An 18,092-nucleotide genomic window follows, 5' to 3' on the forward strand; every position below is an offset into this window, starting at 1 on the left:
ACAATTACCACACTTTACAGAATAGCAAACAAAAAAAATTCAGAGATACGTGGAAGACTTGTAAAAGTATGTAAAGAAAGGAGAACCAAAATAACTATATCCCCAATGACCACAACCAGCTAAATGGGGAGATTATTAATAAGACAACAAAGTTAAGTCAAATGAAATGATCTTGTTGCCATCCTTAGAGTAACAATTAGTTAACTCTAAAAGTAGAAAGTGTCAGTCAGTGAACATTGATTAGAGAGGCTTATTACATGTCAAGCAATGTGCTAACATAGTTACAATCACTCTATTAGGCAGGGTCATTTAAATGTCTTTTGAGAATATACCTGATTGTCAGAGTTATCACTTTATCATATATATGTAAAACATAATGGTTTATTTGCTGAAAGTCCAGTGACTGACTTCTCTTTCTTTTTGTTCTCCCCAAGAAAGGAAAATATATATTTTATCAAACCAAGGACATATGTCAGGGATTAAGTGAATCTTAAAATTTTTGTTTAAAGAGAATATACCTGAGCTGAAAGGAACAGAGGAAAGATGGGGAAATGGAGAAAATTGTTTCATATCAAATGTAAAAGTCATACTTTTCTTTTATCTTAGAAAAACATCTCCTTCTTCCATGGGTACTTAACTTAGGATCCATAAACTTAAAAAAACAAACAAACAACCATCTTACTTTCTATCTTAGAATCAATATTTAGTATCAATTCCAAGGCAGAAGAGTGGTAAGGGCCAGGCAATTGGGCCTAAGTGACTTGCCCAGGAGTGTCTGAGATCAAATTTGAACCCAGGACCTCCTGAATCCAGGCCTGGTTCCCTAACCACTAAGCCAACTAGCTGCCTCCATAAACTTGTTTTTAAAAATAATGTGATAGCTATTTCAATAAAGGTTTCCTTTACAATATTATATATTTTATTTGTCCTTTAAAAGCATTATTCTAAATTTAAAAAATAAAAACAAATAAAAGCATTATTCTGAGGAATTTGTGAGCCTCACCAGATTCTGACATACACACACAAAAAGGGGAAGAATCTGACCTACCCTGATCTGAATATTATACAGGAGGAAGGAGAGCTGAGGAGCAGAGGAGGAGGAAGAAGGATTGTAAGGCCTGGGCTAGTACAGTCGGTGAAGCAGAAAGATACGTGTCCTACATAAGCCAGAGAGGAGCCAGGTCAGGCCTCCTGGGTGAGAAAATCTTCTAAGTAGGAAAAGAATTGTAATTAGTCTGATGGTAATTGCAGAAAGATTGCTGGCTTATTAATTTTTTCAACAGGCTTGGAATACAGATTGAGTCACTCCATTAAGCCACCTTGGGCTCAGAGGTACAGGCTGCCCTAACACGGCTAGGACACAGCCTCAGGATGTGAGTAGGTATATGAGTGTGTGTGAGAGTGTGTGTGTGTGTGTGTGTGTGTGTTAAGGCAGGAATAAAACAAAGATCACTCACAAAATTTAATCCAAGGGGAAAGGAACAAGCCCACCAGAAATAGACAAGCGGAATCAGAGAGGACTGGAATGAGGCAATTTCCTTCTCATGGGAGGATGAGAAAGATCAGAAGACAAGTTTGCCAAAGAGTATCCAAAGGAAATCCCAAGAATCAAAGACCTTCAGAGCTGGGGGAGAGCTCAGAAACCATTTAGGTCAATCCTTTCCTAGTATTTTGCAGAAGAGAAAACTTGGTGTCCAGAAAGGGGGAGGGATGAGTTCAGGGTAAAACAACCCAGCCTCAACCCCTCCCTGTATGGCCTGATACTGTGCCATTGTGTGGATCCTCACAGCCTAGCATATACTGGCCAAATCTCATCACCCCATGACCAGATGAAAAGAACACCCTCTCAGCCTCTCTCGTTTATCACCCCTCTCCAATCTAAAGAGATTTATTAAATGAAAATTCATCTTTAAAAACTCCTCACCTGAGTCGCTCCTACTAAGGAAGGAAGGGAAGAAGGAATGGCGGTCAGCGCTCTGGTGCAGGACAGGGATAATTCATGTTCTCCTTTACATTTCTGGTCCACCTCCACTTTCCTCCCAAGTTGACCATAGTCAGCACGGCCCCAGGTAAACACCTTGCCGGTCTCTAAATGTAAATATTTTAATTTAATTAATTTGTTTGTTTTAAATTAATTAATTAAATTAACAATGATAAAGAAAATTAAAATAATTAATTAAAATAGTTAATTAAAGTTAAGGATAGCTAATTCCTAAACCCAACTGAAACAAGTCAACAGCAAATTGCATGCAATAAAAGTACTTATAGGGCTGTCAGAAAGATCAATTTAAATAACAATTTTGCAGACTTTGAAGCACTATATAAATGCTAGCTATTATTATTATTATTGACCTTTACCTTCTGTTTTAGAATAGATTCAAAGCATTGGTTCTGAGGCAAAAAAAAAAATAGTAAGGGCGAGGCAATCACAGTTAAGTGACTTATCCTAGGAAGTGTCTGGGGTCAAATTTGAACCCAGGTCCTCTTGAATCAAAGCTTGACTCTCTACCCTCTGAGTCACCTAGCTGGTCTTGCTATCACTATAAGCTGAAGTATTATGGCCCTTGTTTTATTTATTAGAGAAGTGAGATTCATTGAGTATAAACCTAATTAATGCCATTCAGGATTCATAGGGTCACTGATGTAAAACTAAAAGACACCTCACAGATAAGACCAACTCCTCATTATACAAATCAGGAAACTGAGGCCCCAGGAGATTGTTGAGAGGATGAAACGAAACACTAGATGTAAGTCCATTGAGGTTAAGATTATATCCCCCTCCCCTGCCCCTCTGCCAATGCAGCTCAGAGTCAGAGGCTCAGATTTAGAGCTAGATCAAGTTCCAATCCCTCATTTTGCAAATGAGGAAATTGAGGCCCAGGGAATTGAAGTGACTTTCTTACAGTTACTAAATGATAGGGGCAGGAACTGAACCAAGTTCTTTCAACCCAAGATTGCGTCCTCTTTCCTTTATTCCACTTGCAGAAACATGAAAAGAACCATCCTCAGGCAGATGTTGTTTTAGGCTCTTCCTCTTGCCACCAGCACCCCCATCATCCTTCTCAGAGGCCTCATACCTTCCCATAGGCTGCTGTCCAACAGCTCCCTATAAGCCTGCCCTTTCTCCCTCCCAATGGGCCATCCCTCAGGGCTTCACTCTATGTTTGCCTATTAATTAATGTTGGACAAGAATTACAGAATTTCCCTCTCCAGAGGAACATGCAATAAAGGAGGGACCAAAGGAGGTAACTTAATTGAACTGGCAATAGGCAGAGAGGGAAGGGTGGTGGTATCCTTAGGCAGGAATGCTTTATTAACACCATGTCATGCAATTCTGCATAGCAGCTGGATGGTGTGGTGGATTGCACACAGGGACCAGAGTCAGGAAGAACTGAGTTCGAATGTGACATCAGATCCTTAGTAGCTGTGTGAACCTCCCTGAGTGGGTCACTTAACTGCTACCTGCCTCAGTTTCCTCAACTGTCAAATGGATATAGGATAGCACCTACTTTCTGAGAATCAAATTATGAGAATCAAATGAGAAAAAAAATTAAAACTCTTACCACAGTGCCTGGCATGTGGTAGACACAATGCACATTTTTTTCTTTCATTCCTCCTTCTTTCTTCATTTCTCTTATCGCCACCTTTCTCGTTTCTTCCTCCCTTCCTCCCTTCTTTCCTTTCCTTTCCTTCCTTCCTTCCTTCCTTCCTTCCTTCCTTCCTTCCTTCCTTCCTTCCTTCCTTCCTTCCTTCCTTCCTTCCTTCCTTCCTTCCTTCCTTCCTTCCTTCCTTCCTTCCTTCCTTCCTTCCTTCCTTCCTTCTTTCCTTCCTTCCTTCTTTTCTTTTTTCCTTCATTTCTTCCTTCCTTCCCTTCCCTTCCTCCTTTTATTCCTTCCCACCTGTCTTCCTGAACAGAGAGCTAGCTATTCCAACAGCCTGAGTACAGCATCAATTGATATTTAATAAAGAGGAAAGCCCCTTCTTTCCCTCAACAATGAGCAACATGGAGAATCCCTGAATGCATTCCGTTCCACATTTGTTTTTCCAACAGAAACGCAAACCCTGACGAGGCACAGATTATTAACAGATTTGCTGCAATCAATATGCATGACCATGTGCCCTGCATAAATTCTTTATACATATTTGTTTGAACAAAGAAAACCTTTGCATAAGAGACAAAACATAAAGTAATGCATATTAAATTTTCTGAAGATCTCCTACATTCTTGGTGTTTGGTATCAAAGCTTCATCTGGCCCCACATCTAACATATGGTTTGTAGCTTCTTCAAGGAAGGCATCTGTTGAACCAACCAAAATGATGGTGAAACGTCCGAAAGCAGCCTCCAATGTGGATTTGCCTATTGGTGCTTCACTTCCTCCTCCATTCATTTAGCAATCATGTGCACCATTTAACAAGGCTCTGGCTTGGGCACAGAAAAGAGGGATACCAAAACATACAAGACTTTGTTCTAGGGGAGCTACTGTCTTGGGGAGGCAGGCCTTGAACATGTCTGTGAAAAGTAAAATCAATCAACACTTAGCCAACAAGCATTTATGAAGTGATTACTGTGTGCCAAGTAGAGAAACTCATATTCAAATGGAGGAGACAACTATATGCATACAAGATATATAGCTATATATCATATACATATTTGTATATATGTGTGTATGTATATATATTGCATATATATATATATATTATTGACAAAGAGAGAAAGAGACAGATTTCAAGTGTAAAAAGGGGTGGAGGGGTGGTTAGTCTCAGGGTGAAGACACTAGTAGTAATGTGTAGCCATAGAATGTCAGAGACAGAAGGCTCTGATCCAGTGAGTCCAATCTCCTGCATTTTATAAATTAGGAAATTTAGCCCTTAATTCAGAAACATTTATTAAGGATGTACTTCATGAAAAGTTCTGTGCTGGGTGGGGGGGGGGTGAAATTTGTGGGGAGGGATAGGAGCTCCCCACACCAAAGATAGATTTCCCAGGTCTGAATCCTCCAAAATTAAAGGGACACAATGTTTAACCCAAACAATTTTACATCTGGGAGGTGGGGGGAGCGATGGCACAGAGAAGTAAATGTCCCATAGTTACAGATAATTAAAGTAAAAGGTGGTGTTTGATAGGGAGTTTCTGGAAAAGTGATACAAAGAATTTTAATAAAATTTGAAGAGGTAACATGTCAAGTACCTCAAATTCCCAGAACCTCAGATCCTGGAAAGGATCCTTTCTAAAAGGCAGCCATATCTAAGCAGAAAATTCCTCCACAAAGTCTCCAAATGATTACCCAGCCTCCAGTTCAAAACAACAACAGAAAAGATGTCACAAGTCTACCAACTGCCAGATGTTCAGACTTTTAACACAGTGCCTAGAACATAGTAGGTACCTAATAAATGTTTCTTGATTGACTGCTTGGTTTTAAGTGCTATGGATCATAGGACCATCAATTTAGAGCAAGGAATTATCTAAGAGGCTGTCTGGTCCAACACACTTATTATACACATGAAGAAACAAGAGGCTCGAGGAAGCTAAGTGACTTAGTCCAGGTGACACAGGAAGTAAGTGGCAAGGCTAAGATTTGAACTGAGGTCCTATGACTTCAAATCAAGCCTTTCAAATTTATCTATCATTCATTCCACTCCCTTTAGGATAGGGGAACTGAGACATGATCAGAGTTTAGAAGGAGAAGGAGGACAGAAACAGGCAAGAAGTTGGAAGAAAAGATACTGGGGGAGATAGGTGTATACATTTAGCATGAACAGACAAATCTGACAACAGCAGATATAGCTAGAAAAGACCATATAGGGCAAGGCTGTGGGGGAAGATTAGGGGACAGCATTTCTGAAGATGAAAGTTTTGGGTTACATGTAAGATGTAAGACTAGCAGAATTTCCCAAGTCAACAAGCATGGGTTACTTACTAATTAATAAATGAAAATCTATGGTTTCTAGTCAATCAAGGTGCCTTCTAATCTTCCAAGTATTATGTGTAATGGACCATATTGTGTCTAGGACTAAACACTAGCTAATGTGATTTGGAAATTGGGGATTATCATGCAGTAATCTTGGTCTATAAAATAGCTGCATGAAAATGAAAAAACAAAAAGCACAAAAATGCTACCTACCTCCAAAGAAAGATCTGATGGAGTATCATTGCTGACTGAAACATACTTTTCTTTTGCTTGTTTTTGCTTTCTTGCTCTTTTACTTCCTCTTTTTTTTGTCTGTGTTTTCTCTTACATCATGAATAGTATGGAAATATGCTTTGCATGGCTGCACATATAAAACCTATATCAAATTACTTGCCTTCCGAATAAAAAGGGAAAGGAAGGAAAGAAGGAGAAAATTTAGAATTAAAAATGTTAAAAAACAAGCATTAAAATTGTTTTTACATATAAATGGAAAAATAAAATATTTGAAAAAATTTAAAGAAAAATTTTAAAGTAGCAATATTGGAGTTATGAGATCTCATATTATATTCCTTATCAGTGATTGCCAAAACTTTATTTGATAAAAATAAGTTATCAATGGAATAATTTAAATAATACTAGGAAGGAAATGTATATAACAGTCTAGTGTTTGATAAATCCAAAGACAATTGGGGAATGGGATTTTTCCTCAATAAGATCTTCTAGGTCAGTGGAATAGACTGGGGGGAAAGCCACCTCAGCAAGACAGTATACGATAAACACAAAGATCCCAGCTTTTGGGACAAAAATCCACTATTCGATAAAAACTGTTGGGAAAATTGGAAGACAGTATGGGAGAGACTAGGAATAGATCAACACCTCACACCCTACACCAAGATAAATTCAAAATGGGTGAGTGACTTAAACATAAAGAAGGAAACCATAAGTAAATTGGGTAAACACAGAATAGTATACATGTCAGACCTTTGGGAGGGGAAAGACTCTAAAACCAAGCAAAACATAGAAAGAATCACAAAATGTAAAATAAATAATTTTGACTACATCAAATTAAAAAGCTTTTGCACAAACAAAACCAATGTAACTAAAATCAGAAGGGAAACAACAAACTGGGAAAAAATCTTCATAGAAACCTCTGACAAAGGTTTAATTACTCAAATTTATAAAGAGCTAAATCAACTGTACAAAAAATCAAGCCATTCTCCAATTGATAAATGGGCAAGGGAAATGGATAGGCAGTTCTCAGATAAAGAAATCAAAACTATTAATAAGCACATGAAAAAATGTTCTAAATCTCTGATAATCAGAGAGATGCAAATCAAAACAACTCTGAGGTATCACCTCACTCCTAGCAGATTGGCTAACATAACAGCAAAGGAAAGTAATGAATGCTGGAGGGGATGTGGCAAAGTTGGACATTAATTCATTGCTGGTGGAGTTGTGAACTGATCCAACCATTCTGGAGGGCAATTTGGAACTATGCCCAAAGGGCGACAAAAGAATATCTACCCTTTGATCCAGCCATAGCACTGCTGGGTCTGTACCCCAAAGAGATAATGGACAAAAAGACTTGTACAAGAATATTCATAGCTGCGCTCTTTGTGGTGGCCAAAAACTGGAAAACGAGGGGATGCCCATCAATTGGGGAATGGCTGAACAAATTGTGGTATATGTTGGTGATGGAATACTATTGTGCTAAAAAGAATAATAAAGTGGAGGAGTTCCATGGAGACTGGAACAACCTCCAGGAAGTGATGCAGAGCGAGAGGAGCAGAACCAGGAGAACATTGTACACAGAGACTAATACACTGTGGTATAATCAAACGTAATGGACTTCTCCATTAGTGGCGGTGTAATGTCCCTGAACAATTTGCAGGGATCTAGGAGAAAAAAACACTATTCATAAGCAAAGGATAAACTATGGGAGTGGAAACACCGAGGAAAAGCAACTGCCTGAATACAGAGGTTGAGGGGACATGACAGAGGAGAGACTCTAAATGAACACTCTAATGCAAATATTATCAACATAGCAATGGGTTCAAATCAAGAAAACATGTAATGCCCAGTCGATTTACGCGTCAGCTATGGGGGGTGAGGGGGAGGAAAAGAAAATGATCTATGTCTTTAATGAATAATGCTTGGAAATGATCAAATAAAATAAAAAAAATAAGATCTTCTAGGAAAACTATGAAGCAGACTGCTGAAAATTTAATTTAGAACAGCATCTGACACCATATAGCACAAAAAAGGGCAAATGTATAAATTAGCTAAACATAAAAAATAGAATCACAAAATAGCAGACAAGAATGAAAGGTTGTCTCTTTCACAACTATGAGAATGTGGGGAGAGGAAAGGAGAAAGAACATGAAGAATGTGTCCAGACACAAGATAAAAAAAGAATATAAAAGGCAAAAGTGACCATCTCTATTATATAAAAAAAAATTTTAAGGGTTTACACACATCAAATCATTGCAATCAGAATTAGAAAAAAAAAGATACAGACTGGGGGAAATTCTGCATTAAATATCTTGGACAGGAGTATAACATTCCAAAATCTCTAGGGAACTAAACCAAATCTATTCAATTAAAACATGTTCTCCAAGAGACAAGTGGTCAAAGGATATGAAGTTTTCCAAAGAAAAAAATGCAAATAGGTTCAACAAGCATTTGATTTTTAATTATTAATAATCAAAGAAATACAAATTAAAACGACTCTAATGTAGAATTTCTTAATATTGTCACATGTTCAAAAATATTTAGAGCAGCATTATTTAATTACAACAAAAATCTGGAAATAACATATACAACCAATGATAAAGGAACAGCTGAACCAACTGTGATTCATGAGTGCAGTGGAATATTGTTTTACTATGCGTGAAGAATTCAGAGAAAACAGGAAGATCTATGAAATAATAAAAACAAAGACCAAGATAAATAAGGACAATGCTAAAATGCAATAATACTCTCAAGTCAATGAAAATAGACAGTTTTGGAATCAAACCATAAAAATGAAAGCATCTATTGGTCAAAAATCAGAAAGTAACCAAAATATAGTGATACTGATTATCAGAACTCTATTGAGCTGTATTGTGTGGGAAATTCACTTCAGATGGGATAGAGGGAAAGTAGGGATGAGGCTCCTTAATGATTAGTGGTATTATTTCTATTGTACCCAAAGGAAAAGCCAATGAAATTTTTAAAAAATAATAATATAAGAATTCTTACATGGGTGGCCCAATGGATTGAGAGTCAACCCTTCATATGGGAGATCCCAGGTTCAAATCTGACCTCAGATACTTCCTAGCTGTGTGACCCTGAGCAAGTCACTTAACCCCCATTGTCTATCCTTGCGGCTCTTTTGCCTTAGAACCAATACCCAGTACTGATTCCAAGATAGAAGGTGAGGGTTAAAAAAAAAAAAGATTTCTTACACAGGAAAGATACTAAAGGGAGATACAGTTTCTTCATTTGACAAGACATTTATTAAGCAGTGCCCTGTGCTTAAAACTGCCTATACTGGTCTTTCGCTCAACAGAGAGTGGTAAGATGAACATTGAAATCAAGGCTTTAAAAACCTGCACAAATATGAATTCCAGACTATTTCCAGTCATTGAGTCCACAACAGAGAAATTCCCTAAATCATTATAGAGTATGTTTCAAGTTGAAATAAATTCATGGCCTAAGTTGGACAAGCAAATCTTTTTTTCATGGAGTGAAGAATTGGAGGGAAGTCATATAGTGTACAGGGATAGAGCAGTGGGATTGGAATCAGGCAGACCCATGTCCAAATCCAGCTTTAAACCCTTTCTAGTTGTGTGACTCTAAGTCACTTAGCCTCTCTGAGTCTTAGTTTCCTCATCTATAAAAGAGAAAAGCTAGCCTAGCTGTCTTCTAAGTAAGGTCCCCTCCAGCTCCAAATCTAGGATCCTCTATTAGCAATATATATAATGGACAAATGAATATTGTACATGGAGTATAGGTGTAAGCTTTAAAAGTGACAATGTTTATATAATTAATATTATATTGCTTGCCTTCTCAATGGGTGGGGGAAGGGCTAGATGGAGGGAGAGAATTTGAAACTCAACATTTTTAAAGATGGGTGTTCAAGTACAAAAAAAAGGAAGTTACATGGTGGATTTTTTTTTTCTTTAAGCAAGCTGTGGAGATTTCTGTTTTCACATATCACTTTTTTCTGTTCTACTTCATATATATAAATGTTCTCTTTTCTTTTTGATGTTCATTAGATTCTGACAAAAATGTTTTTTCTTTTTAAATATAGGTGTCAGTTTCAAGGTGAGAGATGAATGGAAGGAAATGCAAAAGTACTATAAATAATGTCAGTGAGTAAAATGTAATTGAAATTCTCACGCGCATGAGAATTTCTATCCCACAGATGGGGAAGGAGGACACAGACTTGTAAAAAGAGAACACCACAAGGCTGGGTGAATTTGGTGCCAAGCAAGAAGGATGGCAAGAGTTACAGGAGATGCTCAAAGGAGGGGAAGGGCTCAGTTCTCTCCTCCAGAATGGTCAAGGAAGGTTGAATGAATTAATGTATGTTAGAGTTATCTTTATTGGTGCGTCACCCATGTTCCTCTCCCCTCCACTAGATTGGAAGATCCATAAAAGAGGGGAAACAGTTAGGTTGTGTCCCATCTAGACTTCCCATATCTTCCAATGCTGAGCCTAAAGTCCTATTCTTTGCACACAGGTATTTAGTACATGTTTGTTAAATTTAATGAAAATGTTGAGCCTTTCATTATGCAGAGGCTATTGTAGGGTATTGCTGGGAAGGGGAGGTTAAGATAAGAAGAAATTGTTTAAAGGCATAAAAGAAGGAAACATAGAGTTTAATACCAATTCAGTTACAGACCCAAATATGCGGCAAGAGAATCTGAATTCATGAAGCCTATCATGCATGTGATAGAGGGGAAAAATATGTTGTATTTGGATTCAGAAGATCTGGGTTCACATCCCCAGTCTGACAATTACTAGTTGTGTGTCCTCTGGGCCTCAGTATACTCATCTGTAAATATAAGAGTTGAAGTAATTGGCCTCTAAGGTTCTGGTCATCTTAAATTCTCTGATTGGCGAGGCCTTATTTTGCAACTTCTTTGTCAATCGTTGTAACATATACAACTTGCTCCATGGATCCACCATGATCCTTTCCATTGCTCTCAGACTGAATAGTCAAGCCAGCATGTGCCAATTCCTTAGGCAATTCCAAGGACTGAAAGGAAAGTTCATTTTGGGGATGGATAGGGACAGGGTACACACTCAGGCCAGACTATGAACTAGAGTTTCTTAGGAATGTCAAATCCAAAGGATTGACATGAGTCTAGGAAGCTAGGAGAGAAAGCTGGAAGGGGATATGAAGAGATACCCTACCTACCCAAAGTGTAGTTAAATGAATGTCCTATATAATGTAAGGTTCAAACCTGCTGGTGTATAATCTCCATTCCCACTTTGCTTTCAGATTTAAGCCCACGACTACATCGATGTACATTTCAATGTACATCCCTGTCGGGATGCATCACTGATGCTGTGGAAACTGACAATATCACTCCCCTTGGATCACCTCCCTGGACCACAACATATAGCGATGCCCAGGTCTCCTCCTCAGCCTGTACTCCTGCTAGAACAAGCAGATAAAAGCAACTTATTTATTACCGCCACATGTTTAGTGAGGATTACCCCTACATTCATAGTAGGCAAGGTTTTGGGCACTAGTACTTTGAGATCAAATTAAGCCTATTGTAACAAAGACTCATGGAACATCAAAGTTATCCACAGCAAAGAGAATAATTCTAGTTTCTCTACCTGTAAAATACATATCAAACAAGAGTTTATTAAAAGCCTTGCCTCAAGGAACTTACATTCTATCAGGAGACAACATTTACATATACAGGCATGTAAAAATAGATATAGATATAAAGTCAATGGGGAGATCATGGGAGGCTTCATGTAGAAAGTGTCATTTGAGTTGTATCTTAAAGGAAATTATGAATTCTAAGAGGGAGAAGAGAAGAGGGAGTGGCATTCCTGGTATAAGGGCCAACCAGTATAAAGGCAAGGTTAAGAGGAATTGGTGTGCCATATATGAAGAACAACAAGAAAGTCAATTTGTTTGGCTCAACAGAGCACAAAAAGGAAAGTAAGATGTAATGAGGTGAGCCACAACAATCATTGTACTACTTACTTCATGGAGTTGTAAGAAAAGTACTTTGCAAATTTTAAGGCATGGTATTAAATATGAGTCCTCACATATTACTTATTAATTTATTCCCCAAGCATTTATGGAGTGGTTACTATATACCAGGCTTTTTGCTAGATGCTGCAGATATAAAGACTAAAGTGAAATTTTCTCCACCCTTAAGAAGTTTGCATTTTCCTGGAGGAATTCATATTCTATTACTCAAGAGGCCATGGAATTCCCTTCTGAATGAAGTCTGGAGCCCTATCCATCAAAATTTGGTTAACAGTGCAGGCAGACTTTAACCCCTATCTATCCCTAAATATTCCCCTTTGGCTGCTTCCTGAGGACACTAATAGTGGACTCTGGGTAGGATCCTGCTACCTTGGGGAGCTGAAAATATTAAAGGGATCGTGATAAACAGGTTGAGTGCTAGGAAAAATTCAATGTGGGAGTCACAGCTTAACAAGAAGCAGGAAGGGGGAAGACACATGTTTTTGGTAGATGAGTGCAGTTATTGCCACACAATTTTGCAGTGAGCAATATGGGGATCAGCTACCCTAATGGCAGAAGATGTAGTTTTAGGACCTGGTTGGGATATCCTATCTTTACATTTGAGTGAGGGTAATGTGCCATATAAAGGTGACTCATTACCTGGGGTGGGGATGATTTGAGCCATGCAGTCTAGAACTATGGGCTTAACTTGGGAACTTCAGGGGGAACTTAAATGAGAGGAAAGGCCGCAGAGCTAGAAAACTTCCCTTCAGGAATAGGTGGGTAGCTTTAGTGATGGGAAAGGTCCATCACAACACTGAAATTGAACTTTCTTGCTCAGGTTAAATACATCCACCAGAATGATTGATATCTTATTCCTGAGATAAGGAAGAGGTATGATAACAGCAGAACTTGAAGACCTGCATGGAAGGAGAATCTATGACCTCCTGAGGCATCCCATTCTACTTTTGGACAGTTCTAATGGTTAGAAAAAATTTTCCCTACACCCTGACCTGAAGTCTAACTATGCCTTTTTTTCAGTCCCCACTCATTGCTTCTAGTTGTGCCTCCTGGGGTCAAATCAAACAGAGCTAATCCTACTTCCACATGACAGACTTTCAAATATTTGAAGATAACTTTGATATCTCTTTTGGACTAAGCATCCCTGCATAAACATGATTATCCCTGAATAAATATCCTTGTATGAATATTATGTAGTCACTCAACCTGACTTTGGGACTAAAAACTCTAGGAGGGCAGCATTTGGTCTTTCTGACCCCTCACAGTATAATGTTGAGTTTTGTTTTATTTTTTAAACAGTCTCTATCCTCCAATGTTCTTTCGAGGTTATTCCTAGGACTTTAGCTTCCCAGATTAGTGATGACAGATGAGTACAAGAAGCTAAAGAATTATAGACCAGAGAATCTGGGGGATATTTACACTTTTTATTAAAATTCTCCTCCTCACCAGAAGGTTAGCCACCAGGGGATAAAAATTTTTTTTGTCCATAACACCTCTTGAAGACCGTCTGTTAAGGCACAGAAGGGCTGTGATGTGTGTCAGGAGAGAGAGTACCTCCAAAGATGAAATCATGGATCCTCAACGTATCAATATTCTTAATTCCCATACTTTTATCTTTTTTGAGACTCCCCTGCCTTCTTTCCAGCTCTGGAATTTGAATCTATGCCAACTGTCTTGGCCAGTAGCATCCTCAGACCTACAAAGCTCTCAAATATTGTGTATGAAAAAGCAGGAGATTTTGCATGATCATCTTAATTTGGGAATGTTTGCTGCTCTCCACAATACATAGAACAAGCTCAAGGTCAGTCACAATTTTCTACTTTTCAGATGTGAATGAAGTTGTAAAGAAATGGTGAAACTATTTTATTTGTTATTTAAATTTAAAATTTGTTATTTATTGCTAATTCACAACACAAAATCCAATTTTACTTCAAAATTATTATGCTCCCAATTTGCCTGAGCTGAGCCTTTGGTAACCACCACTGAAATCAACTAAACTAGGACATAAATACCATCTTCACGACATCATTCCAAGGGCATCTTGTGGGTTACATATACTAATGGTCATGGCTCATGTTTCCTTCTACTTCTGATGGCTAAAACCCTCTTTGCCCTGAACCCTTCTACCTTTGCTCTAGTGGAATGGAAGTTCCCTGAGGGTAGGGACAGTTTTGTTTTTGTCTCTACACCCCCAAAACCTAGCAAATTACCTGGCACATTTGAAGGGAAAAGTGTGAAATGTGATTTCTTTGGTCTAAGGCACTCCCACTGTAGAAATTCCTTGTACCAATGTAGATGATCAACAGTTATGCCACTTTGTAATTAGAAAGTTAAGTGACTGGGCCTGTGATCACACACTAAGTTTGTCTCAGAGGCAGCACTTGAAGCCAAATTCCTAACTCCATGGTTGGCTCTTCTAACTATTATATCACACTGTCTGGCATATAGTAAATGTCTAATAAATACATACTGAAAGGAATTGTCCCTCTCTGTGGTTATCTCATGTTTAACCTTAATCATTCTATTTTGCAAGTTTAAACTTGTTATAATAAAAATATATTACTTTATAAGTATTTATTGACTTTTATGAAAAAGTCTTCCCATGTCTATAGAGAGCTGCAACAGACCAGGATGGGATCAGACCATCACTGATGGATCAGGGCACAAACAAGCCCCTCGTTATTATAACAACACTTCGACTGGCCAGTTCCAATTGTTCCCTGCCTGGCTGGTTCCCAGTAACAATAAAGCCCTCCTACTCCTCCCTAAAGTCATTGAGCCCCCTGAGAAAATCCCCTTTTGTTTCCCATCAGACCCACTAAGGTGTCATACATACCTCGACTCTGGCAGCCTAGCTCATTTCAAATTCAAACCCTAGTACATCTCTCACTTTTAGACTTTTATTAATCATGTTTTAAAATGTAGATTGCTGCCTAATCTTAGCTCAGCAATTAAAAACTCATCTACACGTCTCCATCCCAGGAAGAATGGTTACTATATCTGAGGCTTGCTCCTGACTCTGCAGCCAACCACCATCTATCTCACCCTGGGCCAAAGTGGGTGGATGGTTTGGGTCAGGGCAGACTCTGAAGACTCCTGAGTTTTAGAGCCGGGAGGGCGCTCAGACATCCTCCTGAGAAGTCCGGCTATTCCCCTCTCCCCCTGCTAACTCCCTCCCCCAAAATAAACACACACACACACACACACACACACACACACACACACACATCATTTTATCAATGAGGAAACTGAACCCCAGAGAGAGGACCCGAATAGTCATCTCTGATGCTTATTACCAGGGTGGTAAAGTGAGTTGAAGCTCTCAAACTGGGTCTTAGGTTTATTCTCTATCAAATGAAGGAACTGGAATAGAGGATCTTTGAAGTCTCTTCTAATTTCTAAATCTACTGTGGCTCCATCATCTATAATTAATCAATAAACTAGCATCTTTCAGGACCTTCTTTGTGCTAAGTCGTACCGCTGCAAAGACAAAGGGAAATAATCTTTACTTCCAAAGGACTTACATTCACACAGCTAGTCAGTGGCAAAGGTATGTCTACCACCACCACCAACTACCACTACCACTACTACCACTATTACTACTACTACTACCACTATTACTACTACCACCACCACCACCACTACTACTACTATTGCTGCTATTCTACTGCTATTACCAATACTATTGCTATTATTATGGTTGCTACTCCTCCTCCTCTCAATAATGTTTATTTTTAACCTAGTGGATTTGCGAATTGGCTATGGGAGGGGGGTTGGAGGAGGAGAGAGAAAGAACATGAATCATGTAACCATGGAAAAATTTTCTTAATCAATTAAATAATTTTTTTAAAAATGAAACAATAAAAAAAAAAGAAATAATATCTATTTTTAGAGGGTTTTAATCCTTACAAAGCACCTACCAAGAGGGCTTTTCTGAGGTGTGTGGGCTTAGTCTGGACCTGTGATTTCATCGATGTGGACAATTCTCAGTGGGAAAATTCCTTCTACCAATACAGACCAGCAGCCCATCAGTAACTGCAGTCTCAGAGAATTCTCTGGGGTACTAAAAGCGCAAATGATTTGCCACAGCCACATTTCTAGTATCTAACATGGGCTGAAGAAACTCAGGTCTTCCAGAGGCCCAAACTCCTCTATATTACCAAGATCATTAGCTCTGCTTTAAAGAGGAATCTGCCCTGGGAAGTACAGTGAACAGAACAAAGACTTGGAGTTCAAATGCTGCCTGGGCTACTTCTTCGTTTGCACAAGTGATAACCTATCTGCCTTAGTTTTCTCGACTATAAAATGGGGATAACTATAGCATCTACCTCCTTGTGGAGTTTTCTATCAGGACCAAATGAAATAAAGTACTTTGTGAATCTTAAAGTGCTACTATGTCAGTGCTAGTTATTTTTATTAAGGAGAGAAATGAATCGCCCAAGGTCATATAGCCACTATGTAGCAGATAAGGGACCCAAGCTCAATCCCTCTGATTCCTCCTCTGGACTATCAGCGGAGGGTCTCCCCACAACTGGGGCTGGTGGGGTGGGTCGACCCTGGATTCTCTATTCCATCCCTCCTCCTTTAGGAGCAAATGGCCAGGTGACAGAGTCACTGGCCAAGTGACCTGCTGGAGGCAGCAGTCACCTCTCTGTAATTGTCTCTGCTCAGCACTCAGCACAGTGCCACTCATGCAGAGGCCCTCACAAAGGCTTTTTGTCTATGATGGGGGCCCCTCGTCAATGGCGTGTCCAAAATAAAACTCCCCAGTGCCTGGGAAGATCACAGGCATCAGGCCCAAAGCTGGCCACCGTCCACAAAAGAATCCCAAAGTCACAAAATGTTAGGGCTGGCATCAACCTTGGAGAGTCTCTCTAGTGGCGCCTTTCATTTTAAATAGGAGGCACAGGAGGAAGACAGAAGGGAGGTGACTTCCCCAAGGTCACCAAGTGAGTCAGGAGCAGGAGATGAGACTAGAAACCAGGTGCTCTCCCTGGAAGGCCAGCCCTCCCTCCCTCCTCTTGGCAGGTGAGTCCAGCACCTGTACCTGCCAGGTAGGCAAGGGCTCCAAGGATACTCCTCCCTGGAGGTGACTCAGGCTTTCTCGGACAAGAGAAGCCATGTGTGGTTGCTCAGCATGCCTGGGCACTGGGAAGGGCCCTTTGTCTGAGCAGGTGTCCAAATCAGTCTCTAGACACAGGGCTTCAGGGCTATCTCCTGCAAAAGGCCATCTGGAATATCTGTGTCTACAGTTTTTTAAACGTCCATGGCTCCCTTGCTCCTGGGCTGCTGGGACAATGCCTCTTAGGCCAGGGACCATGAAGCTCCTAGGGTTCAGCATGGCTAATTAAAAACAGCCATGACCTGGCCCTGAAAGGAGCTACCATGAGAAGCTCTCGGGAAGAACCTTGAAGGTTCATGGGCATAAAATCTGCCTCCTTTACTGGTCAAACCTCAAGGTTCACCCCTGGCAGGCAGGGCAGATCAGAGACAACCACACCAAACATCCGAGCTTTCAAGATCATCTTGTCTAACCAGGTAGGAATATTCAATCGGATTGCTTTTTCACTTAGAAGGGTTTTGTTGCTGCCTTTGGAGATATCAGCCATGGCAGTTTTCCCTTCTCACTGAGCAGATTTCTGTAGATTTTTTTTTTTGGCTGGCTGAGCAAATTTTCCTGGATTTTTTTCTGCAGACTTTACAGACGGGGAAATTGAGGCCCAGGGAAGACAAGTTTCAAGTCACACCTAGTAGGTGGTAGACCTGAGACAAGAACCCAGGTCTCTTTCTTCCCAGAAGATAAACAGATTCAATGGAATATCAAAATTGGTTTGCTCTGGCTGAATTTAACTTAGATGGAGACCTACTACAATATACACAGTGACTTCAGTAATGTAAACAAAAATAATCCCTTAAAGGAAAGTGGACTCTGAGTAATGGAAAAACAAATGAAGATCCA

The 18,092-nt window shown here is 39.5% G+C and overlaps 1 protein-coding gene across 1 annotated transcript in view; it reads right to left on the minus strand.

Annotated features, from left to right (window-relative positions):
- SERGEF (secretion regulating guanine nucleotide exchange factor) overlaps positions 1-18,092 on the minus strand; it is a 263,136-nt gene that overhangs the window by 207,035 nt on the left and 38,009 nt on the right. The window contains exon 9 of the mRNA XM_007497015.2: positions 1,925-2,088. Coding sequence (XP_007497077.2) covers positions 1,925-2,088 — 164 coding nt within the window. The remainder of the gene's footprint in view (positions 1-1,924; positions 2,089-18,092) is intronic.

Source organism: Monodelphis domestica, chromosome 6 (assembly GCF_027887165.1).
Source record: "Monodelphis domestica isolate mMonDom1 chromosome 6, mMonDom1.pri, whole genome shotgun sequence".
In the NCBI taxonomy this organism is placed as follows: Eukaryota; Metazoa; Chordata; class Mammalia; order Didelphimorphia; family Didelphidae; genus Monodelphis; species Monodelphis domestica.